The sequence below is a fragment of the Sinocyclocheilus rhinocerous genome, unplaced genomic scaffold (assembly GCF_001515625.1).
Source record: "Sinocyclocheilus rhinocerous isolate Xijiao unplaced genomic scaffold, SAMN03320098_v1.1 scaffold1405, whole genome shotgun sequence".
Lineage (NCBI taxonomy): Eukaryota > Metazoa > Chordata > Actinopteri > Cypriniformes > Cyprinidae > Sinocyclocheilus > Sinocyclocheilus rhinocerous.
In genome coordinates this window covers 1,456,366-1,483,115 of record NW_015645543.1, presented here as the reverse complement: position 1 = coordinate 1,483,115, position 26,750 = coordinate 1,456,366, and the positions used below count along the sequence as shown (strand labels likewise).

At 38.4% G+C, this 26,750-nt stretch overlaps 1 protein-coding gene across 1 annotated transcript in view; it reads left to right on the top strand.

Annotated features, from left to right (window-relative positions):
• Nucleotides 1-12,660, top strand: part of nectin3b (nectin cell adhesion molecule 3b) — a 45,769-nt gene extending 33,109 nt beyond the window's left edge. Inside the window, exons 4-7 of the mRNA XM_016510261.1 lie at nucleotides 1,390-1,689; nucleotides 4,320-4,437; nucleotides 5,140-5,291; nucleotides 10,228-12,660. Of these exons, the coding sequence (XP_016365747.1) occupies nucleotides 1,390-1,689; nucleotides 4,320-4,437; nucleotides 5,140-5,291; nucleotides 10,228-10,940 (1,283 nt within the window). The 3' untranslated portion in view covers nucleotides 10,941-12,660. The remainder of the gene's footprint in view (nucleotides 1-1,389; nucleotides 1,690-4,319; nucleotides 4,438-5,139; nucleotides 5,292-10,227) is intronic.
• Nucleotides 12,661-26,750: the final 14,090 nt, after the last annotated feature.

The window sequence follows — 26,750 nt, the reverse complement described above, 5'->3', positions numbered from 1 at the left end:
GACGATGTAAGCGTCCATCAAGGCGGTGAAGACCTTGTTTACATCAAAACTGAAACCAAGCCATTCACACAGAACACATATTTTGCACATTTTCTAGAGGGACATCTATCACCGTTGCACTCGCATCTCGCACAAAGGAGCCGCATGTTTAGAAAGTTTAACTTTGAAAAAAACATATATTGAGACTTTATGGTGGGGGTTTTTCCCCATCCCACTACATCTCATGTTTTTAAATGGCTCAATGCGCCCTCTTGTGGCCTCAGAAGAGAAGCCAAAAGCTATTCTTCACCATAACTGAAATTATGCATTTTAAATTTGAATATAATTCGAATTTTGATAATATTTAAGTACAAAATTCGAATTTAGTTTTTCAGCCATTTTGACAGCCATTCATCAGCCATTTGACAGCCATTCATCAGACAATCCTTAAAAGAATGCCATGGTTTCCACAAAAATATGAAGCATAACAACTGTTTTTAACATTAATGATAATAATAAGAAATGTTTCTTGAGCACCAAATCAGCACAATAGAATGATTTCTGAAGGATCATGTGTCACTGAAGACTGGATTATTGATGCTGACAATTTAGTTTTGCCATCACAGGAATAAGTTACTTATAATAGAAACAATCATTTAAAATTGTAATAATGTTGCACAATATTACTGTTTTATTGCATTTTGATCAGCCTTTAAAACATTTACTGAACCCCTGACCTTTGAACAGTAGTGTATATCAATAGATGATTGTATTAGCCCTTCTTGATTTAGCGGGCCTCCCTTGTCACAGGACCCTGGGACAACGTTCCCATTTGTCTCCCACCGGTGATGGCACTGAGTTGAGGAATGGAAGGAAAAAGCGCCCCACACATGTTAAGTTTCTTTCAGCCGCTGCGGAGGCAAAGCTCAGTTTTCCAGGCCTGAACACTGCTGGATTCTTAATGGCTCGCACACGCCCAAGCCCCGCCCCTTCTGCCATGTAAACTGGATAAGCCATTAAAACAAATAATTTCATCTTCTCTGGAAAAGCACTTAGTGCTCTCTGATGAGAAACCGAGGCCGCCCTCAGCCGGTAGTAACCATAGAGAATTTTTTTTTTTTTCAGTCTGATAAGACTTTTATTTCTTCTCAACGAAAATCTAATTATTCTCTCAGTCATTCTTATCAGTTTATGAATTTACTGACGATTTACCAGAGCGATTCTTAATGCTGAGGGGATTAGCTTATAGTTAGCTTTGTACTCTCATCTGAATGGATATGCTTTAGCTCTGTTCATTATCTTGATACATCTTTCTAGTAATAGTGTGAGTTTGTCTCCTCACATTAAAGCTCAGAATTAAACGCAAGTGGTGTGGTATATTTAACTCAAAGATGTCTCTCTCTGTCTTAGTGGAGCCGAAGGTGTATGTCTCTGCTGGATCTTCTGCTCTGATCGACGGTGGCAATGAAACCACAGTGGCCACCTGTATTGCTGAGAGGGCTCGGCCCCCTGCCGACGTGTCCTGGGAGACGAATCTGTACGGCACGTCTGAGGCCCACATGCAGGACGATGTCAATGGCACCACTACGACCCAGGTGCACTACACCTGGCAACCCTCCCGTCACGCCCAGGGCCACACGCTAACATGTGTGGTCAAACACCCCGCTCTACAGAGCGACTTCAGGATACCCTATATCATCAACGTACAGTGTGAGTATCTGATAGGGTTTTTTTATAGTGTGACAAGAGTGTGCACATGATTCTGTTTATGCAGTATCCGTTTTGTTTTGTTTTGCACAAATTAACTAGCCATAACTAATTCTTATTACCAGCTTCGTAGTTCATTTTATTCGATAGAAATAGAGCATAGAATAGAATAAATATGGAATAAAAAAAACAATACAATGTTGTTGTTTTTTTTATTAGAGCACACTATTGTGTGTAACTGTTTCACTATTTGGAAAGATGTTCTGCTATTCATTGTTCACTTTTCACGGTTTCACTATTTTGAAGAACCTTGTGGAAAATGTGTTCTCATGAAAGTTTGTACATAAAAAAATTTTGACTTACATTGTATACATACATTTTAAAAACTCATTTGTGTATAATTTATCAAATATATCAGTTTTTCTGTACTCTTTCTTAGTTTTTCGCTTTATAATTTTGCAATTTAAGAGTGCTTTTACACAAGAAATGCCATTTAAAGTTTGCTTCATTTAGTATTCACACAACAGTTTTTTGTGTTGTTCATTTAGTATATTTTTTTTATTATTATTATTGTTTAAATACTATTCAGTATATAATTTATAGCATTTCCTTAGAAGGATTGTTATAAATGGTAAAAATTAAACTGAAATACATCCACATGAAATGGAAACCAGAATCATATCAAATTGAGATATTGTGAATCAGAGTCGATCAAATATGGAAATCTGTATGGATAAGCAGCCCTAGAAGCATGTCTTTTTTAAAATTTGCTCATCACTTAAATCAGATTTTTTTTTTCAACTGCGAGAATCAGACTTCTTGCAATTTAAACCATGCAACCGCTTAGCCAATTGGCCACTAAACATATTTACTTCCAAAAGCCAAACTTGACTCCCATTTGGTGCTTGTTCCTGTGTGCACGCAAGCCTGTTTTTGTTTGCTCAATCTAGCACAACAAACCCAAAGTAGCTTCTCCATGAAGATTTCACAGTAACTTACATTTTGTTTTTTCTATACCACGTCAGGCAATCAGATTTATGTCCAGAGCTCACATCTGTTTTCCATATCACCCCAGTGCGGTAACTATCCACATGACATGATGTCTTGATGCCGTCTTGTGCGTGATGGAGCTAAAAGCCCTTTTGCTAAGACACAGTCCTCAGGGTTTCATGAACTTATACTGAATACGGGTAGTGATGCTTCAGACAAATGATTTATCAGCGGTGTTTAACGATTTCTGCACACAGACTTCTTCTAAGCTCCATTGAGCAGCGAGGAAGGTGCGTAAGTGTGTATCTGTTCTGGTGGCGAGTACGTAAGCGCAGATGTCTGCTGTATGAAATATAGATGTAGCGGTTAGGGGCAGGCACAGGAAGCAGCCGGTGTAGGGAGTATGAGGAGGGAGAGGTCGCATCAGTCATGGGACGACGCTTCTGCGCTCAATGGGGGCTACAGTCACGGAAGCATTTTTCTTTCGTTTTCCATCCATCTTTTTTCATCTCATAGGGTCTACATGACATCTTAATTTAGCACGCTCACTTAAAGAACTTTAAAGAGCTTTTCTAAAGGCACAAATCAATACTGTGTCCATTGTCTTTGTAAGTGGTCTTGTACTGCTGGTCAGACACACAAAGTCTTAATGATGAATTATGTTGCTTTATGATCAATTAGTAATAATAATGTTGTTGTGTTACTTTATTGTTGTACCATTTGTCATGGATATAAAAATACGCACACATATAAAAGATGTTTCTGCCTTAGCAAAAAATAAGGTCATTAGACTTGCAAATTTCATTTCTCATAATTGTTTCTTTATATGAAGAAGTTGCTTTATATCTACATTTTTAGAGCGATTTGAAGTCACTTTGTTAGATACAAAGTCGCATTTATGATAAATAGTCTCAAATGGGAGACAATGTGAAAACTGCAAGATTGTGACTTTAAATCTTGTGACTGACTTTGTATTTCTACTAATTGTAACCTTTTTTCTTACAAATGCAACTTTCTCACAGATTGATATTATAGTTTAAACGTAATGTCATGTATTCAAACCACAAACATTAGTTGTAGTTTTCTTTTAGTCCATGTACAGTATATTACCTTATATAAAAATTAACCATGTTAAATTTAGTGTTAGTATTGCTATAACAAAATATAATTTATACAGTACAGTTATTTAAATACCAAATGAAAAAATATATATTTGGTATATAATTATTATATATTTACATATAGTGTGTGTGTGTGTGTGTGTGTGTGTGTGTACAGATGTACATATTTATATTGTGTACATCTGTGTACACACACGTACATAATCTGGACCAAAAATATTAATGATTTATTCTGACTGCACCGATTTTTATCCAAAGCCCCCTAATACATAACACATGGCAACTGGCAAATCAGCATGGCAGCTGGTGATTTATGGCTGTGACGTAAACTAAGTGTTTTAGGTCTTTAAAAATTGATATGTCCTGCCCAAACTTTCTGTTTCAATAGGAAATGCCGTCAACACAGGACAAGAAAACTGCACTTGTCATGTCATTTCATAGGGTCTTTAACAAGGCATAGCCTAGCCTTACCTGTCTTAAACTACTCTGAATGATCCCTTTATGCTTTGTGTGTGTGCGCAGTTGCTCCAGACATCCTGGTGCTGGGCTATGACAGCGACTGGTATGTGGGCAGGGAGAATGTGCAACTGAAGTGTCGAGCCAAGGCCAACCCGCCTGCCCAGCACTTCAGATGGATCAGGTGTGTAACCACTATGTCTGGAATGGGTTCAAGAGTGTACTCATCTCAACTCAACTCATCTCAAAGCAGCAGGTTATCTCTACGATTCACAACACCAAGAGTAGCTTTCAAACTGTCAGGTTTCAATGCAAATGACCAGTATTATGAGTGGATGCCCAAGCATTCTACTTATTCAAAGCAAATCTAATTCTAGGAATCCACTAATCTGTTAATGTTTGTCAGTATTGTTCACGAAGTTAGAAGATTGCACATCAATCATGTGATCTTAAACAATCTGCCTCAAGCAGTCATAAATGTTTTGACATTTTGACAAACCATTCTTTGAGGAAAATAACCGCAATGGAGTAATTTTTGAACTATAAAATGACACTGAATGGGAGTCGTGGGCAAGCAAAAATATGTTTAACAAATCAAAACTTGTTGACATATATGCTAGCCACTTGTTGGTTTGATTTTTTTTATCAATATCTTGTCCAACTAATCCGTTTCACAAAAGCTTTTCACTACTTTTTTTCTGCAATTAACCATTAAATTTAGTTGGTCTTTAAGATCTTTAATGGACTTTAAAATCTTAAGAAACATGTTTTCAGTTAAGCTTTTGACTGACATTCTAGATTTCTGCTGCTACTGACATTTTCCATAGTGTCTAGGCAGACTTGGATAAAGGAAAGAGTTTGATAAAGACATGTTTGCATGTTTTAGGTTGGATGGAGAGATGCCAGATGGAGCAGAGGTGGTGAATAACTCTTTGGTGTTTATGAGACCCTTGCAGAAGAACGACTCTGGGGTTTACAGGTGTGAGGTGGCAAACGATATCGGACTGCACAGTCGAGACATTAGAATACGTGTTCAGGGTGAGTAAGAGACTTGAAACATGACACCCATCATACCAAAGTTTACCAGTATGTTTTCTATGTGAAACTGGAGAAACAATGGTAAGAAATAACATCAAAACATTACCAGTCAAATTTATTTTAACACTCACACACACACACCCAGTGTTGGTGTGTTGAAATGTTGGCCTTAATCTGAAACTAATGGACTGAGAATGCCGTATCTGGTTTTCTTCAAGGGAAAGTTCACCTGAAAATATTAATTCCTAACATTATTTACTCATTTCAAAAATGTATGCTGTTTGTTTTTTCTTTTTTATGAACAGCAACATGAGGGTGAGTACATTTTATTTTTGGGTGAACTATTTCTTCGAGCCCCACAGATCTTCTTTAGAACCCACTGATCTCATCAATCAGAATTACATGGGTCCGGATCCATTTTTATGAGGCACACAAGCTTATAATCATTTTCCTGAGCCAGAGGCCTTTGCCTGAAAGGCATTGGTCCTCCATTTAAATTCATTTTAAGTTCAGCTTTGGCTTTTTTAAAAAAAGTTTTGATGGGTTTTTATTGGGTTTCCTGAGTCATTGTCTAATTGACCTCTGAGACAGGTGTTCTCTGTCACATTCCATGAGGTTTATCTCCCATCATTTTTGCGTGAACATTAAACATTGAATACTGTTGTTTCATGAGTTTCTGTGATAGTCACCTCCCTCTCTCTGTTGCTCTTTCTCCCTCCCTTGTGCACACTTACATCTCTGAGACTGTCACGCTGTTATACAAGGGGAGAATAGAGCGGAAGCAACCTTGACTGAGAGATGTCCTAGATTCATGAAACATTCACCAGCTCTTTTCAACCGCCATTAATTATGTATTTTCTTTTAAAATTTTCTTATGCTCTCCCCTTGAGAAAGATTCCGCTTCTATGTGCATGAAGCTGCGTTTCTGTGCGTGTTTGGTTGTTTTATGTCAAAGTTGTCTGCGTCTATCTTCTAAGAGTTCCTTTGCGTCATTTGAGTCGTGATGTTTCTACTATAATGCCTACTGCTACTGTTTGTGTATTGACGGAGTGAATGTGGGTGTGAAAGTGTGTGTGCTGCTGTTGCTGATCTTTGTGCATGAGTATGGGTGGGCAGTACCTGTCCTGCATGTTAAACACCCTGCCGCTACCTGTGTGGTCACCAATCACCCCCAAATACACACCCACACACTCCCTCCAAACGGGTTGATCCATACAGTGTATGGACAGGAATGGGGTACCACATAAATTTGGATTTTATGGAGGCACAGAGAAGAGAAGCATGAGAGAGGGAGGGATTTCTGACCTTTCCGTGACTTGTCCTCTCTTTATGTCCTGTTCTCTTCCCTTCTGGACATTGACGTGCTGAGGCCAGAAGGTCTACGGTTTATTGATTGAAACAAATTATTCTTTAACTCGCTGGGCAAAATTGAATAAATTAAAATAAATTGACATTATACATGTCCCTTGTGGTTTAAGGGGATAGTTCACACAAAAATTTAAATTCTGTCACTATTTACTCATCGTCATGTTGTTGCAAACCCGTATGATTTTCTTTCTTCTGTAGATCAGATATTTTGAAGAATGTTCATGCAGGTCTTTTCCATGCAGTGGTGTTTCATAGTGTTAATCTCCAAAAATGTGTAAAGGTAGTCTTTTATGAGTTGTGCGCTATTTTTCAAGTCTTCTGAAGCCATACAAAAACTTTAATTGTCCAAAATGTAAATTGTTGTCCGTGGAACTACTGAATCATTGAGTCAGTGATTTGAGGTTCCGGTCCGTGAACAAACTATTAAGGTTCTTGAATGAATCATTCAGACTTAGTTCAAAAGACCAATTTGTGCACTGATTCAGTTCTTGAGTTCAACTCACTGAATCATTGACTCTTGAGTGGTCATATTAACTATAACATATAAACTGTCGTGTGGAAAAGAGCTGTGAATTTTCTTCAAAGATTCTCTTTTTTTATTTCACTCAAAGAAATAACCATGACCAGGTCAAAAAAAAAAAAAGAGGGTGAGTAAATAGTGACAACCAGGGCTGTCTAGACCATGCTCTGCTCTTTAGATGTTAGGATCAGCCTTGGTGATAACTTTGATTTTTGGTTGAACTATCCCTGTGGTTTTATATATGCAACAAATATTTGTGCCGGGAATATCGTGGGTGTGCGAAAAGGATTTTGGATCTTTTTTTGTGTCAAAAATGTTGCCAAAACAATATACAGAACATTTAAGTTTTCCTGAACTAAAAAGCTGCTCTTTCCTACATACTACATATACATTCACTCACCAGACCCACAGATGCATCCAAATTACCTTTAACCTTGCGTGAACATCTGTTGCTCTTTCTCCCTCCCTTGTGCACACTTACATCTCTGAGACTGTCACGCTGTTATACAAGGGGAGAATAGAGCGGAAGCAACCTTGACTGAGAGATGTCCTAGATTCATGAAACATTCACCAGCTCTTTTCAACCGCCATTAATTATGTATTTTCTTTTAAAATTTTCTTATGCTCTCCCCTTGAGAAAGATTCCGCTTCTATGTGCATGAAGCTGCGTTTCTGTGCGTGTTTGGTTGTTTTATGTCAAAGTTGTCTGCGTCTATCTTCTAAGAGTTCCTTTGCGTCATTTGAGTCGTGATGTTTCTACTATAATGCCTACTGCTACTGTTTGTGTATTGACGGAGTGAATGTGGGTGTGAAAGTGTGTGTGCTGCTGTTGCTGATCTTTGTGCATGAGTATGGGTGGGCAGTACCTGTCCTGCATGTTAAACACCCTGCCGCTACCTGTGTGGTCACCAATCACCCCCAAATACACACCCACACACTCCCTCCAAACGGGTTGATCCATACAGTGTATGGACAGGAATGGGGTACCACATAAATTTGGATTTTATGGAGGCACAGAGAAGAGAAGCATGAGAGAGGGAGGGATTTCTGACCTTTCCGTGACTTGTCCTCTCTTTATGTCCTGTTCTCTTCCCTTCTGGACATTGACGTGCTGAGGCCAGAAGGTCTACGGTTTATTGATTGAAACAAATTATTCTTTAACTCGCTGGGCAAAATTGAATAAATTAAAATAAATTGACATTATACATGTCCCTTGTGGTTTAAGGGGATAGTTCACACAAAAATTTAAATTCTGTCACTATTTACTCATCGTCATGTTGTTGCAAACCCGTATGATTTTCTTTCTTCTGTAGATCAGATATTTTGAAGAATGTTCATGCAGGTCTTTTCCATGCAATGGTGTTTCATAGTGTTAATCTCCAAAAATGTGTAAAGGTAGTCTTTTATGAGTTGTGCGCTATTTTTCAAGTCTTCTGAAGCCATACAAAAACTTTAATTGTCCAAAATGTAAATTGTTGTCCGTGGAACTACTGAATCATTGAGTCAGTGATTTGAGGTTCCGGTCCGTGAACAAACTATTAAGGTTCTTGAATGAATCATTCAGACTTAGTTCAAAAGACCAATTTGTGCACTGATTCAGTTCTTGAGTTCAACTCACTGAATCATTGACTCTTGAGTGGTCATATTAACTATAACATATAAACTGTCGTGTGGAAAAGAGCTGTGAATTTTCTTCAAAGATTCTCTTTTTTTATTTCCCTCAAAGAAATAACCATGACCAGGTCAAAAAAAAAAAAAGAGGGTGAGTAAATAGTGACAACCAGGGCTGTCTAGACCATGCTCTGCTCTTTAGATGTTAGGATCAGCCTTGGTGATAACTTTGATTTTTGGTTGAACTATCCCTGTGGTTTTATATATGCAACAAATATTTGTGCCGGGAATATCGTGGGTGTGCGAAAAGGATTTTGGATCTTTTTTTGTGTCAAAAATGTTGCCAAAACAATATACAGAACATTTAAGTTTTCCTGAACTAAAAAGCTGCTCTTTCCTACATACTACATATACATTCACTCACCAGACCCACAGATGCATCCAAATTACCTTTAACCTTGCGTGAACAAAACAGTCCAAGAATGCTTTATGTATGCTACGTTTATTATTCATTCCAGCAAGGATGAGCAAATTATTCCCCACTTTAGCTGGAGCATTTGAACCGCGTAACCCTGAAGAGCTTGCAGCCCTGACTCCTGAGAGTGAACTCGCACGTTCTGCACTCAATGCATGCACACACTTCACAGCCAGCCAAATAGCTCTCATTGCGCCGGGAACAGGACACTCCGTAATGGGATAGTTTGACTTTCAGCTTCCAGTCTCCGAGAACGCTGCTTGCATAGTCCAGATGCATGCCCCAGAATGCGATGAAACGCTACACGCTGCTCCATAACACAATCAAGCGATCAATGCATGGTAATGGCGTTAACGCAATCTTCTACCCAAGCACCATGTTAGCAGTTATGCGTAGCAGCCACCCAATCCTCGGGTATTCTCGACATCTGTCCCTCTCCCCTCCCCCAGTAGCACGTACCCTTTCCCTGACCCCTTCCTTACATTTAGTTTGTTCTCATCACTCAGCTATGTGGTCATCCGTACTCCCTCTCTCAGCTAACACAAATGTTGCTCATTAGGTTTCATTGTTGCAGATGACTGTACTTCAGTGTTAGCTGGAGATGTTAGTATGTAGCTCCTCATGAATCCCTTATCATGAAGATCCCAACTCTCCTTTCTCTTCCATGTTTTTAGTCATCTTTGCTCTGGACAACAGTTTCAGGTTTTGAAGCCGTCGAAGGTTTGCAATCGCATCCTTTCAATAAAAGACCTGGAACTATTGCATCCACGGCAATAGAGGATAGTCCTGTTATTCATGCTATATGTCATGCTAGAAGATATTACAATCTTGGAAGCAGATTCATATGACTGTTAATGATATACTGATGTAGCTGGCATTGACATTATCTACTTTTCTTTGTCTGTCCATCCCTGCCTCCTGCCCCCCCCCTCTTGCCTCTCCCTCTTCCTTCCCTCCATTAGATCCTCCCTCAACCACCACCATGCCCCCCACCACCCCTGTGCGCCTCCTAACCGCCGACATCTCTGCCACCGCGCCTGGCAATAAGCAGAGAGCCCTCATCACGTCTCCAACCCTGGCGCCTCTGCCGGAGGGGAGCCTAGGCACGATTGTGGGTGGGGCAGTAGGCGGAGCACTCTTCCTGCTGTTGCTCCTTATTCTGGGTGGAGTTTATTACCAGCGTCAACGGCGGACGTTCCGCGGCGACTACTACACAAAGCAGTATCACGGCCCCTCGGATATGCAAAAGGCTCCCCAGCCCCATGAGCTGCAGCAAGTCTACAGCAAAGGAAGCCCTGACACCAAGCTCAAATCCAACCAGGATAACGGCACCATCTACCCGGATAAGGATCGAGAAGAGTGGGGTGATTTCGACCGCGAGCGATCGCCCAACGGTCGCAGCAGAGCTCTGAGGGAAGCAGCCGGTCAAATGAATCACCATAATCATCACAACCTTGAGCACGGCTATGACAGCGACCATCACCCAGTCCATCCGCAAAGCTTCAGTCCAGCCCATCATATCCAGAGGAGCTCGCTGCAGCCGGAGCCCCGCAGGTTTGCCGCTCCGCAAGTCATGAGCAACGGCTCCCCCTACCTGCCGGAGGACTGCTACGATAACGACTACGTGTCGCACACGGATGGCTCCATGATCTCCCGGAGGGAGTGGTATGTCTGAGAAGAACGAGCAGGAAGAGACTGCGTAAACACTTACGAAATGCTTCAGACTGCAAAATGAGGACGATCAGAATTATGTAAAGAAAATTAGTAGGAAATGCACCTTTTCTAGTAGTTTACACCTACCGGTTTGTTTTTGTACATTAGCCTAATCATTAGTTAGCTGGCTTAATAGATGTTTTGGGACCAAGTGAGGGTATAATTCTCGTTTTCGTTTCTTAGATTGGTGAGGCAACAAGACGTCTGCTTTGTTTCACAGATAAACCAGTTCAGGGGTGATATAAGTTGCCAAATCAATAGCCAGTCTCCTTTCCCTTGCACAGTGAGGTGAACTGTGTGATTTATTTAAAAGAAAACAGTTAGAGCAAATGCAATTTGTATTGAGATAAACTGTCGTTAAGTGTTTCAGATCAGCCCAACCGTGAGCAATGAGTTTCGATGAGTCACATCAACTTTCAGTGCTATCACTCTGATGGAGGCAGAAATTAGCTCCTGTCAACAGCCTGGCGGTTTCCATGGCAACATTTATTTCTTCTCTACTGGCATACAGAGTTGCTGTAGGGAGGAGCTAGACAGGGAGGACCGTGCTGGATTTGATAAAGCCCAATGGGCGAAAGCCAGACAGGATGATTGCCGAAATGGGGTGGCTGTAATTGTATCAATTCATCTTCCATTTGCATAACCCTGCATCACTGTATTAGCTCTGGATTTCTTTTGTTTGTGCCATCAAAAATGGAGTCTGTCTGCAGGAGACGGTTGGACAATGTACATTAAAAACTACCGCCATTGTTCAACATGAAAGCTTGTCCCATATTAATGTAGCTGTCTGGCTTGTCTTCGTCAGACCATCACTGCCCAGTGTTAACAACCTCCGACTGCATTCAGCGACTGTGCATTACGTCACGAATCGAGTCCTGTGCCTGTCTCTTGTGGTTCTGTGTGTGTGTGTCTGTAATATGTAAATCCAATCAGCTGGTGTTAACCAACAGTGTTTTGATGAATCGGCTCATTGCCTGTGCAATAGTGTTCAGATTTCCAGTCACATTCGTGCACATAATTTAACGCAGAAGACGATAGCCTAACACACACGTTATTGGTCATTAAACTTGTGTTGGCTGGATCTTAATGAGCTAGCAGATGCGTATGTTTGGTTTTTGAGATATTGGAGATGATATTGTAGTGCCTTAAACTGAAGACGTGCCCTTGTAAGCATTATAAAGTGCATGCAGAATTTACGAGCGAGTGAGTATAATTTTCAGAAGTATGCGAGTTGTTTTGAGGCATAAAGTGGTCAGGTTGGGTCCTGAGATCATTATTTTGTACTGTGCTTTGTTCACCACCTTGTTTTGTGTTGCCATTTGCTTCTTTCAGACAATAACTAATTGTTTTTCTCGCATTAAATGACGTGTGACACTTGAGTCACGGTGCACATCAAAGAGTTATGAACTTAAAATGTGTATGTGTACAGGTTTGGGTGAAGAATTCGATGAAAACAAAGTTATGTATATATGCTGGCAGATAGGAGAACCTTGTTTTGTTTGTTAGTTTGTTTGAATTTATCGTTCCTATGGGAAGCCTGAGATTCAACTGTGGAACGCACTAGAAAACCCACCATTACACAGATTGTGATGAGAGGATCACACATACACTTCTTCAGAATCTTTTCCACTTTTTTTGTTTTACAAAAGAGCTACTGTAACAAAAGAAAATATAAAAATAATTTTTAAAAAAATAGCAAGGAAGAAATGTATTTGCAATGTATAGATGATACTGAGCATTATTTTGTAAAATCAACCTTTGGGATACATTTTGTTTAAAAATAAAGCACCTTTTTTTCTGTGACATGATTCTTTGTTTTATAAGTTGGCCTCGGATCCATTTCTTGCTGGTTGGAGGGGTGAATGTTGAGGTCTTGGGTGTGACTGGTTGCTTCAGCTGCAGAAATGCTCCCTGTGGGGGTCTCCTCTACACTCCTGGAGGCCTCCAGGGATGTATTCCTCACGCCCACTTTTCCTTTGCTGTGGTTAACCTACTTCATCTCCAAAGATCCCTTCGTGCTCTAAACCTCATGCATATTTTGTGGGAAAGCCTGTGGCTAAAAGCTTCCTGTGGATGAGGGCTAAACTTCCTCTCAGACTTACCTAGGATAGCCCTAAAGTGGGGTGGATTATGGACTTGTTGATTCTTGTGTTTGCACTGCTGTTCTGTCGATCTGTGTGAGAGAAGATGGGGGAGCTGGTTGACGAAGGGAAGATCAAGCACAGCAGTGGGACTAAATGGTGTTTGAGTGGTTTTTGTTTCATAGCCGTTGGAGAGTCTGTCATCCTGTCCAATCAGCTGCTGGTGGGACAAGCTAGTAATTACAGTTGTCAAAAGTTCCACAATGAGTCAATGTCCAAAGTCGGCTCATAAAACGTGCCTATTTATATCTCAAAGAAGTGTTTTAATGCTTTGGACCATCTTGCACCGCAAATCAGGGGAAAACAAGTGTCAAAATAATTACCTATTGTTTTAAGTAATGTACAAATTATCCTTGATTTATACCTTTTATCTTGACATGGCCTCGATGTTACTAGGGATGCACTGAAATTAATAAATGTAATGAATTAATTACGTTTTAGTACTACTTTGTACTATTTTTCTTCAGTATTTTGTTTACTGTTTCACAGATTCACTTAATTTTTTTTAAGTAATGTAAATCTAAATGCAATCTAATTGAAATTATTTTTAGAAAATGAAAAGATTAAATTGGTCAAAAGTTATAGTAAAGGTATTTGCATGTTACATAATATTTCTATTTTAAATAAATGTTGTTCTTTTTAAATTTATATTCATCAAAGTGTCCTGGAAAAAAAAAGGTTTACATTGCCAAAAAATATGAAGCAGCACAACTGTTTTCAACATTAATAATAATAATAAGAAAACAATGTTTCTTAAGCACCAAGTTATCAGCAGCATATTGAAAATCTTTCTGAAGGATCGTGTGACACTAAAGCTGAAAATTCAGCTATTCCATCACAGGAATAAATTACATTTTAAAATATTGTAATAGAAAAGTCATTTTGTGTTATTTCACAATATTTCTGTTTTACTGTATTTTTGATCAAATAAATCCAGTCTTGGTGAGCATATGAAAATTATTTTTAAAACATTTTAATGCTAGTGTGCAAAAGTAATTACATTTTTATGAGTTGATTCATTCTATATTGGTGCTTTTTCTCATTTTTGTCAGTCAATCAACTTGTAAACTACATGTTGTCCTTCACGGGCCATCAGCCTGAGAACCACTTCAACAGAAGCAGCACTGAAACTTGTTCTTCTGAACAGTGCCATTAATTAGTTACCTCGGTGATAAGAAATGACACAAACATGCTCTTTATTCCTTATACATATACAGAATAGAGATACTTTCCTTCCTTCAGGTATCTTAAGTCCAGGTTACTGTATAATTCCCTGGAAAGTGAGGTTAGCTCACTGAAAATAACAATGTCATTCATTATCTGAGCAGTCACACTATCACGGGTGAAGAGGTCACTGTCTCTCACTGCACTGTTTGAATAGATTCTCTAAGGAGCAGTATTACCCCCTCCCTGCTGCTCCATCAGTGCCTCTGATTGGTTAAATTAGTCCGGTAGAATGGTTTTGTTTGCCACAGCCCCCTTCCAGGCCATTGACACCGTCCCCATGGCAACAGACTCTTCCCGGGCTTGTTCTCTTGAGGGATACCTGTGCCTCCTGTCTCGGAGAAACAAGAGGGGTTAGAGAGTGGATGAAAGAGGGTAATTCTGTGGACAAAAGGGAGAGGAGATCGGAAATGAGGGGGAGCTTGAAACGGGAAGAAGGGAGGAGTCAAAGATGAACCAAGGTTAAAAAGGAGAACTGGGGGACGATGCAACATAAATGCATGCGTGAAGCTGAAATATGGCATTATAAATTCCTTCTATAAAAGATAGACACTTTAAAAGGCTGTGATCTGTCATTGTGACCAAGGCATTTTCTTCCCTTTTTTTTCTCTTTTCCTTCCGGAGGATATTTCCTTTGGAAAATTTGTCATTTTGTGACTCTTTCTGCTTCTCAGATATCCATCTTTTATGACATATTTTTCCACTAATACATCATAGTGGTCATGAAATCGTTCCCTCAATGGTAGGCTGTTATTAAATGTTCAGTGGTCCATTTCAGAGAGTCATTTATCAGAACTAGAACACTGGAAAGTGTTACTGCACTTATTATTTCACAGTCACAGATATACTAGGTGGGGTGTACAAATATGTAACCAAATCGGCCTCCAGCTGGTTCTCAAGATACCGTGTTTAGACAAATATATAAAAACACAAATACTAAGCATTATATGTGTTTCCTTTCCTGATGGTGATTTTTTTTTTAAGGCATCAAACATAACCAATCCATAGCTAAATGTTTATTGGCCATTTTTCCTTACACCCAAGAAGAAATTTTCTCAGTTTGGCAATAGTGTAAGAATTCAATGTGAAAAAATAAGGAAAATAATCTCAGATTTTTATTCTGGATAATATATGTATTTACTTTAGACAAATAAGTTGTGAGTCGCTGGTTTGTGGGCGATTTGGAACTGAATACCTGTGAAATTCTTTTAATTTAATTTGTATTAAGGTAGCAAACGACGCAGAACTGCTATTTGAATTTGGATTGAAGAAATTAGAATTAAAACCGTTTCAAACAATAATTTTTAATTATGACTTAGAAAAATCTCGTCAAGATTGATGTTTGAAAATTTAGGGGAAAAAATCATATAAAGACTTGTCTTTTTTTTTCAAGTTGTAATTAAAACGATTCTTGGGTTATGTTTTGCAAAAAAATTAAAGATGTAATTAATTCAGTGTTACTTGCTGTTTCTTTGTAATTGTGAAATTTACTATCATTTTCTGTTCGTCAAGATTGATGTTTGAAAATTTAGGGGAAAAAATCATATAAAGACTTGTCTTTTTTTTTCAAGTTGTAATTAAAACGATTCTTGGGTTATGTTTTGCAAAAAAATTAAAGATGTAATGATTAATTCAGTGATACTTGCTGTTTCTTTGTAATTGTGAAATTTACTATCATTTTCTGTGTGAAAATAGTTGCTATATTTATTTTTTCTTTAACTTCTGTTGAAATTTTTTTTCCACAAAAGGTTCTATTTAGTGTTAAAAGGTTCTTTAGGTTATTAAAATGTTCTTCACGCTGAGAAAAAAAAAAAGTTCTTTTTTTTTAATGTTCAATGAAAGGTTCTTTGGGGAACCCAAAATGTTTCTTCTATGGCATTGCCGTGAAACCACCTTTTGAAACCTTTATGATAGACAGGGACCACCCAGAATCAGCTGCTCTTCTCAACAGTCACACACACTATAACCCCTTCATAAAAATCTGGCAGTTTAAACAATGGCATTCACAACAGAAGATGACCTCTGACACTTGACCTACCTATCTCCTTTCATTTACCAGAACAAATCTTTTGAAATCACTTAAGTGGTGGTCTTGTTATTTAATGAAGAAATATGAAGGTGAGTACCTCACTTTCAGCATTATAATTATTTCACCCTCGCCGGACAGAGACTGAGACGATGCTGCTGCATGTCGTGCCGAACCTCTCACAGCAGGCGCGTCATCAGCTTGAGATTGGTTTATGAGATCAGCCTTTATAGAGACCGCCGATCAAACATCCCAAAGCGATTATCGGCCGATAGTGATCGGTAGCCGATCAGAGCACCCCTAATATACAGTATTTATTAGTCAACATTTGAAGTGGATCAAAACCTTTCATCAAAGTTGTCCTAAAACCAAAACAATAATCCTTCCTTGTTTTAGGACAACTTTGATGAACTTTTTTGATCTACTTCAAATGTTGACTACTATATACATGTTTTACATTGTACTTGAAATAAATAAATACAGTGGGACCATAAATTCTGCTAATTAATCGATAATTAATTTCATATTATAACTCATTTACAACAGAAAGTTGTTTATTGCTGCTTAAGACAAGAAGCGTTCCCATTTACATGCACGTATGAGGTGTACACTTTACTCCTTTACTTTACTATTTTTGTTCTCCGTTGTTTTTGACTTGTATATATGCATATTAGGGTTGGGAAAACCTGTTTATTTCTGTGATTTAATATTTGTTCTTTAACACCGTTAACGGTATTATATATATATATAAAATACACACACACGCACTTATTTTCTTATTTTGATATGCTGACTAACATCCTAAAAATAAGTTATTTATACTTATATTTAAAGTTCATATATTTTTATGCTAAAGTATATTTTAGTTCAATACACTTTAACCATATTAATCATATAAAGGTATATAGAATATAAAGTCCTACTACTCCAGTGTTCAAATAATTGAATATAATATAAATTTAAACTAATTTATTTTCATTTAATTTCAATTAACATGCAATTAAGTGTAATATTCTTTTAACATTAAAAGAATATGCTTACAGTAAGTGCAAACTGAATTTAAAGTATATTATCTTCATAATAAGTGCAATTTTTAAAAGTATGTTAAAGTGTGCATTTTTTGTCACATGGGAAATCGATTATTTAGATTTAGAGTGAATAAACCAAATGTCTGTGGCTTTATTATTTGTATTTTTTGAGGTGAATATTGTGCAGCAGACGACAGCTTTAACCCTTGCTGAATTGAACTGTAAAGGGTCTTGTGACTCGGGTCTTTCTCTCCTCTAGTGACCTCTATTAGGACAAACGTGTTATATTGAGTCATTGAGCCCTTTTGGTCAGCTGCATCATAAACCTTTGCCCTTTTCAAGGACGTTTCTCCAGTTCCTCCCATTGCCCCACAGACTGTAGTTGAGTTTCACAGTAATTAAGACTCATGGCTTGCGAACACACAACAGAATCCCTTTCCGGTCCAAGACAGACAAACTCCCTACCTGCACTCCAATATGGCTATCAGATGTCAGCCAGCAGGGAAGGCCAGCTTCCCCATGTAACATTTACCAGAATGCATTGTGATGCTTTATCCCCCACCCAGCTCCTGTTATCAAATACCCACCGAGAGCGTTAAATGAGTTACGGGGTGTCCGTGTCCGATACGACAATCTGAGACCCATAACACTCAGTCTAAGAGAAACACCTGATCCCTTTAATCAGGTTTAAAGATGCATGCCACCCCTCCACCGGCTCTAAGCGAGTGTGAACTCATTTAATCCTCCTTTACTATGGGATCACCTCTGCTCTGAGCCTTGAATTTCCCCGCCAGAATCTAGAAATCTTAAATCTGCTTGGTAAACATCTCTTAGATAAGATGAGAGGACCTTCAAAGGGTACGGTTCAAGTCTGGACTCACCTGTGAAAAGTCTTAAGTCCAGTGGGGTTAAAGTGAGCTGCTAAAAGGCACCTGAATTATGGTCACGGCACTTAAGAAGAGAACCACAGAAGAGGGAACAACAGATTTCCGAAGATGTTTGTAGAGGATTGCTGAAAGAAATAGCTCAAGAAAAAGCTCCAAAAGAGCTTGTATATTTACACACAAACACACCAAATTCTAGAAGTTTATGTATAGTTTTATCCAAAAATTGCAGTGTACTTCAGATATTAAGTGTGTGTGTGTGTGTATGCATATGTATATATGTATGTGTGTGTGTATATGTATATATATATATATATACTGTGTGTGTGTGTGTGTGTGTGTGTATAGCTCTCTTTCCACTATGACAAGTTTTGTAGGGAGAAGAAACTTCTGAACTGAACTTGAACTTAAACTAAAACAAATGACACATGTGAGTCTGCTAGGGGTGCTCCGATCAGGATTTTTGAGGCCAATCGCCGATCACAGAAAGCAGTATCTGCCGATACGATTACCAATCTTTTTAAAGCCTTATTTTTATCATGTAGAATTTTTTATAGTAATACTCCAATGCCCATCTGTGGTATTACCCGCCAGACGGTAGAATGATGGCCTCTCCCCTGCCCCCTCCCAGCCCTGACCATTGTTCCCATACACTGAACCACATATAATCCCAAACGAAGTTAAACCTCCAGAAAACATCTATAGAGCTATACATAGAGACACGCTGGACTGACTGGATGCTAAGCTACGTGCTAATTAGTAATAGAAGAGTGTGGAGGGTAGCGAGGGGATTTTAGTAAAGAAACATCACGATTAATGTTGGGAACATTCTCAGGTACTAACAGAGTTCCTCTCTTATCCTTAATCCGTTAACTCCTTGGATATTGTGCAAAACTAGCCATGTCTTGTTGTTAGCATTATGAGGTTAAAGGTCAACGTGATGAATCTGCACCAAAAACTTGAACCCCAAATCTGTGTGGGAAAATGTTTAACCCTTATATAAAATTCCAGGATTTCTATTGAAATTATTGGATTTCGCACCTTAAAAAGAAGGCTACTGCTTCTAATGTCATTTTATTATTGTTAAAATGGCCTCTCCTATCCTAGTTTATGTAGAGTCATCTGAAGATAGATTTTTCCAAAAACGGTAAACACTGTCACACTACCAAAATATTGCTACAGATATTTGGTTTGAGCATCCTGAAATAAGGAATATCATCAACCAAGATATATTTCATTCATGTTTTAATTTATACGCTATACAAATGATATTGTGCAGCACCTTGTTTAACAATAAATAAAAATGTTTTGTTTTTGCAAAACATTGCATCACTTTTAAGGTCCAATTCTCACTATTAACAAACCATTAACTATGACTTTTGCCTCCTATTTTGCTGCTTATTAATAGTTAGTATCTTTTTAAAGCCTTATTTTTATCATGTAGAATTATTTATAGTAATACTCCAATCAGGAATTTTAGACATTTATTCAGGGCCCGAATTTCTTTTTTGAAAATAGGGGGAATTTCCCTCTTATAGGTGACTCTTGTGAGAGGGAATTTTTTTTATTTGAGGGGTGGAGGGGAGCATTTTTAGACATATTTCAAAAATATATATTTATCTCACCTAAATGTTCGATCATGAAGTACATTTTTACACTCATGCAATTGTTGCACAATAGCTTACACACAGCGCAAAACAGTTGCTTCAAGCAAGTGACAAAACATTTAAATTAAACATCCTGTTCTGTTCTCCTGTGAGAGCAGAGGTGAGCTAACAGTAACAGCACTGTGGTAATTATTGGGTTCTCGACGATAAAACCTTCAGGGAAAACACTCGATAATATGTTCGATTGATTTGTGTTAGGGAAAAAATACAAAGAAGGCAAAAAAAACAAATGCTTTTTATTGAATATCGCATTATCAACGACCGCAAACTATACCATTGGTCAGCTGGCAAAGTTCGGTAATACGGTGTCAGTGTTCCACCCCCTTGGCTAAATAGTCTGTTGATCATCCAAAAGGGCACTCTTTGAGTTTAATTAATCTTAATTAATGGATGTAATCCTTTTACAGGAGTCCCGTTGCGGGGATAACGAGCTAGAAACCTCATTGATTCTGGTGAACTTGCTAAATGAAGTTGCGCAAGAGTGTGAACCGTAAAAGCGAACGAGAGAGGAGGTGGTAATGACAGAGAAAGAGAGTGGAAGGGAAAGCTGGAGGAAGGAGTGCAGCAAAGCATAAGAGCACTGCGGGGTGGGGGAGACAGTAACAGCAGGCTTTAAAGGAGGAGCAGCAGGGGGTCCTAATTACTGAGCCTGAGAGCTGGCTGACTACAGCTTGCCCCTGCCAACCTCAGCACAACCCACCCATCCACCTGACTCGCCGTAACAACAAACAACTAGTTCTCATTCGCTCTGACGCTTGATTAACAGTTACACCAGGACAAGAGGATGTGCACTGTAAAATACTCATTTATTCACTGGCATCTGCCCTTGTGTCAATGTGGGTGTCAAGTTTAAATGTGCATTGCAAAAAATAAAATCTTAATTTTACAGTCAAATATTTAAACTTTAAGTCATTAAGAATTGCTGTTTCTCCCTGTTTTACTCTCATTTTGACACATTTAAGAGTTAAAAATAAGAAAACAATAGGGTGGTAATTATTTTATATATTAGGAACTGATTTGATCTTGAAAAGTGGGTGCTACAAATCAAGAAAGGAGCTGAAAAGATGTAAGTTTGCTAAAACAGTACATACGAAGCTATTAGTTCAAATCCAATAATAATTCCTTTATTTTTACTGAAAAATGCCAAGACAAATTTTCTACTTTAGATTCATGTTGACAAAAACGAGAAATTTTAATAAGAAAGGGATTGTTAAATAATTAAATAACTGAACATAAACATTGCTTGTTAATTTTTTAAGTCACATTGGAAAAAGGCATCTTCTAAATGTAAATGTTAGCTAGGTACAGGCCTCTGGATAAGCAAACAAAAAACTTGTTTACTTGTATGAAGCATAAATCTAACAAAAATGATTGAGATTTATAAAATAATAATAATACTAATTATAATCTTACTAAGAAGACAAAAAAAAGCTGTATTTTACATATTTTCTTTTAAATCAAGTCATTGCCTCACCACAAATTTTCTTCTTGTGTAAACTGGAAATCTATTTCAAGTAAATTGTAATTATTTATTTGTAAATAAATCCAAATATATTTTTTAATTTATTTATTTATTTTCTCTCTCAACTCTTCTGGCTGCATGGGCTTTCAGTTTTTGCTGACTGTCCTCACTCTTTGGGTTATCACATCTTTATTCACATCTTTATTTAACTGAGCTTGTAGACTCTTGCTGTTTTGTTGTTTGTCTTTTGCAATCTACATCGACACATGCTGAGCTTTAGCTTTTTTTATTCAGTTGTGAGTTGCTTTAACAGGCTTTGCTTTGCTTTTTTGTGCTTTTTGTTATAATTTGTGGCATTTAGCCATTCTGTGCCAAGATCAGCAGTGTTTTTGTCTTGTATTTTTAGTGGACCTTGGTGTACCTCCAATATCACTGGCTGTGTTTATTTATTAATTAGCTTTTGTTTTTGCTCACTGTGTTGTGGTGCCTTTCAGACATGTCTCAGAAGCAGATGACCTCCTCCATGGCTATTGCTGGGGCCGTGATGGGAGCTGTGCTGGCGCTCTTCCTCATCACCGTCTTCACCATCGTCCTCATCACTGCACGCAAGGCTCCCCCACCCACATACACAGATAAAGTGTGAGTATATGCAATTTCTTCACTTATAGATGATCTGACATTTACTGTAATGGTCACCTGCAAGATGAGATCTGCAAGAATGCCATCTTTATTCCAACATACATTGCAGCAATGTTAGCAGCTAACAGTAAGTAACAGAGAGCAATGTTCAGAATGTTCTCCGAATGTTCTGTAAAGTACAAAAATACTTTTTTAGGGGTAACACTTTATTTTATGATGTCCTTGTTACACATTGCATGTACTTACTATTATAATAACAATAAATTATTAATAACTACATGCATGTGACCTAATCCTAACCCTAACCATATATAGTAAGTACATGTAGGTAAATATATATTATTCAGCATCTAAATGTGTAATTACACTGTAACAAGAACCTTAAAATAAAGTGTAACCTTTTTAGGGTTTAAGATACTCAGAATGTACATTTTTTCATACATTTGTTAGTGTAACATTCTGTTTTAAATAACTAAATCCATGAGATAATGAATTAACTGTTTTAGTGTAATTGTCTACAGTGTTTTATTGGCTTCTATTATTTATTTTATTTTTTTATTTTTTATTGTTGTTAAATTTGTCCTATAAATAAAAATGTTTTGTTTTTGCAAAACATTGCATCACTTTTAAGGTCCAATTCTCACTATTAACAAACCATTAACTATGACTTTTGCCTCCTATTTTGCTGCTTATTAATAGTTAGTAAGGTAGTTGTTAAGTTTAGGTATTGGGATTAGGGACGTAGAATATGGCCATGCAGAATATGTGCTTTATAGGCCTAAGTACTAATAAACAGCCAGTATGTTAATAATAGGCATGTTAATAAGCTACTAGTTAATAGTGAGAATTGGTCCCTATATACTAAAGTGATACCGAAAATTGCTTAAATTGTTAAGCTTTAGGAATTAATTTCATTGGATGTCATTTTTGATGATTAATTTAAATTAAATGATAATTTGAGAAAAAAAACAAGGATGTGAGCATCTGAGAAAATAACAAGGTAGCTTACTTTGTGGAGTTTACTCTTTTGCATTTAAATCTTTATTACAAGCAATCCTGCAGTTCATAAAGAACTTTGTTTTCCTACCTCCACGAGTGCCATCTATTATTGAATTGTTTATCTAAAAGTGCTCTTTTCCTTTAAACCTAGACAAAAAGCCATACGTGTTGACTGTGAAACACAGTAGACTTTAATTATATGCATTTATGGTGTAATTACTACATTTTCCTTTTCATATTTACCGCAAACAATGCGCGGTCACTTTAATTCAGCGCGTGCAGCGGAAACGATCTCTGCACTGCAGCAGACGTACCGCTCCAGGAACGCACTGCCGGACACAACCGTGCAGTGTGAACGCTTTAATCCGTTAACATGAGTGCGGAAAAAAATACGCACCACATACGCACTGCAAACCGAGTAATGTGAACCTGGCGTTATGTGTGTGCACTTCGAGTGTGCATGAGCGCACGGTCTCCAGGAGAGCGTGCGAGTGCTGAATGGTTAAACACTGGCAAGAATGAAAAAGAAATGCAATTTATAAACTTTAGTGGCAACACTGCCTCGATTGTGCAAGTGACAATTCCTGTGTCAACTGTGCAGGTGCAGCTCGCTTATAGTGCAGACAGGATGTGTGGTGATTTGAAGCCATTTGTGCATTTCGAGAGAGAAAGAGAGAACATGCGCGCGGTGATTCACTCGCGCTGTTTGTGGAATTATGTCTCACAGAAAGTTTTCAAATTACAGTGATTTTGAGTCTCTCTGTGATGGTACCACGAGGCATCACTCACTAGCGGATCGCAGACTTCTGGAGGGGATGTAGATCTGTAGTAGTGAGTGGAAGTAGGCGGGTGCTGAGCCTGCGGCTGTTCTCAGTGTCTTGAACTTGATGCAAGCCTCAACCGGTAGCCAGTACAAGGAGATAAAAGAGAGATGTAACATGGGCTCTTTTGGGCTTGTTGAAGACCATTCATGCCGCTGCATTCTGAATCATTTGTAGAGGTTTGATTGTGCTTGATGGAAGTCCAGCCAGAAGAGCATTGCATGTGTGTGTGTGTGTGTGTGTGTTTTCATAATGTAAAAAATGAAATATCCTGATAATGTTATGCGTAACATTTGCATAAATAAGAATTTATTTATTTATTTATGAAAACTAGATGTTTTCCCAGAACTTTCAATAAATAAATAAATATGATAAATTAAAGGGATTGTTAAGAAAACATTTTTTTTTTAAAACTAAAATTGTGCTGGATAGGACCTCTGGATATATTAAAATAGCACCGATGCTATGCCGTCTATGTGTCAGATATCTGAAATATTTTGACTTACAGTCACCTGCTTTGCCACACATAGACCTTCAGTGTGTAGGACAGTTGGTGCAGTACATGGGCACTTACCTGGTGAATTATTTAATCATTACCATGCTTCCTCAGCAACTTCCTGACCATCCTTTAAACCTGAATGACAGCATAAAACTTAACCATTACCACTCTTTGGTCATTGACCTTACAGGCTTCGACTGGAGAACATTGCATGAAACCGATTTGTGCTCATCGATGTGATCATGTGTTACAGTTTAGGTCTAACATGCCAAGCTGATTTACTCAGTCACATATTGAAGTGAATAGTTTATTGAAGACTGTTGTTTGTCCAGTCAGGATATCATTAAGTACATTACACTCCGCTGCAACTCTGTCCGGCTCACCTGTTGGCCTGTCAGAACGAGGCATTTCATGCTACAGCACCTCCTTATGGCTTAATGTTTGATTAGCCGCCTTAGCCATAATAGATTTTGTCTGGTCAATTATTACTGAGCCCAGCGAGCCTCAACCGGTAGCCAGTGCAAGGAGATAAAGAGAGGTGTAACATGGGCTCTTTTGGGCTCATTGAAGACCAGTCGTGCCGCTGCATTCTGAATCATTTGTAGAGGTTTGATTGTGCTTGATGGAAGTCCAGCCAGAAGAGCATTGCAGTAGTCCAGCCTAGAAATGACAAGGGCCTGGACAAGAAGTTGTGCAGCATGCTCCGTTAGAAAGGGCCTGATCTTTCTGATGTTGTGCAATGCAAACCTGCAAGATCGGGCAGTCTTTGCAATGTGGTCTTGGAAAGTCAGCTGGTCATCAAAGATTACACCACGATTTCTGACCGAAGTTGATGGGGTAATTGCAGAAGTTTACCACTAAATTATATTTATTCTCACGATCTAACAAACAAATATTTATCAGTATTCATTTCATACCATTAGGGAAGAAAGAAATGCATTCCACATACTGTATGCATTTCCTTCCCCTTTAATGGTGTAAAATGAATATTGTGATATTGAAAAATCAATAGCAAATTATATGAGGGGGGAACAAAATATTGTGATAATGCTTTTAGCCATATCGCCCAGCCCTAGTTGCACAGAAATTACACGCTTCACTTTTAACTCTTCACAAGCTGCAGAAATCGTATTTTTATTACACTGCCTTCAGATATCGCCGTGTGGACTTGCTGTGCAGAGATCTGTCACAAGCGTGGTTGAATCTCCACTTTGCCAAACCTCCAATTCAGTGCCCCTTACAGGCTTCGACTGGAGAACATTGCATGAAACCGATTTGTGCTCATCGATGTGATCATGTGTTACAGTTTAGGTCTAACATGCCAAGCTGATTTACTCAGTCACATATTGAAGTGAATAGTTTATTGAAGACTGTTGTTTGTCCAGTCAGGATATCATTAAGTACATTACACTCCGCTGCAGCTCTGTCCGGCTCACCTGTTGGCCTGTCAGAACGAGGCATTTCATGCTACAGCACCTCCTTATGGCTTAATGTTTGATTAGCCGCCTTAGCCATAATAGATTTTGTCTGGTCAATTATTACTGAGCCCAGAAACCCAGTCAAGACTGTAAATGTTCTATTCTAGTGGGAGCAACATCAGATGGTTTCCTTTTGTTTCCTGGAACGGCAACTGCATGTCATCACAGAGAGAGACTAGCCACAATAGACTACAGTTGTGTATTTGCTTTTGCAGTATACAGAGACTACCACACGATGCATCATTGCAGAACTTGTGTGGGCAAAAGAGTTTCAGCTAGTTCCTTTTTTGACAAAGCATGTTGATTTTTCAGTTGTTTTTCTTTGGTTCTTGCAAAAAGAGCCGCTTTATTGTTCTGTCACTGAGAGTGTCTCGAGACATGAGCCCACAGATGTCACATTTCAACCAGCCTGGAGGTCTCCCTTTTCCCACAGCCTTCAAAAAGAAGCTCCAAACTGGGCTTCATACGCTCCTCTGAGTTCCTGCTCCACAGGGCTATTCATGCTGCACTTAACCCTGGGTTATCTTGTTAATCTTGGTTTAAGGGTACTAATTAATTCCCAGTTAAGTGGTGTTTCGCAGTTGTAGTGTTAGAACTACTTTTTAACCCTGGGTTAGCATCTCTTTTACTGTGCCAAAAGTATCATTGCTAGAATGAGTTGTTTACAATAGACAACCAATAATATACTAACTGGTGCTTAAAGGGTTAGTTCAACCAAAAATGAAAATTCTGTCATTAATTACTCACCCTCATGTCGTTCCAAACCCGTAAGACCTTCGTTCATCTTCGGAACACAAATTAAGATAGCTTTGATGAAATCCGAGAGCTCTCTGACCCTGAATAGACAGCAATGCAACTGAAATGTTCCCAGACCCAGAAACGTAGTAAGGACATCGATAAAACA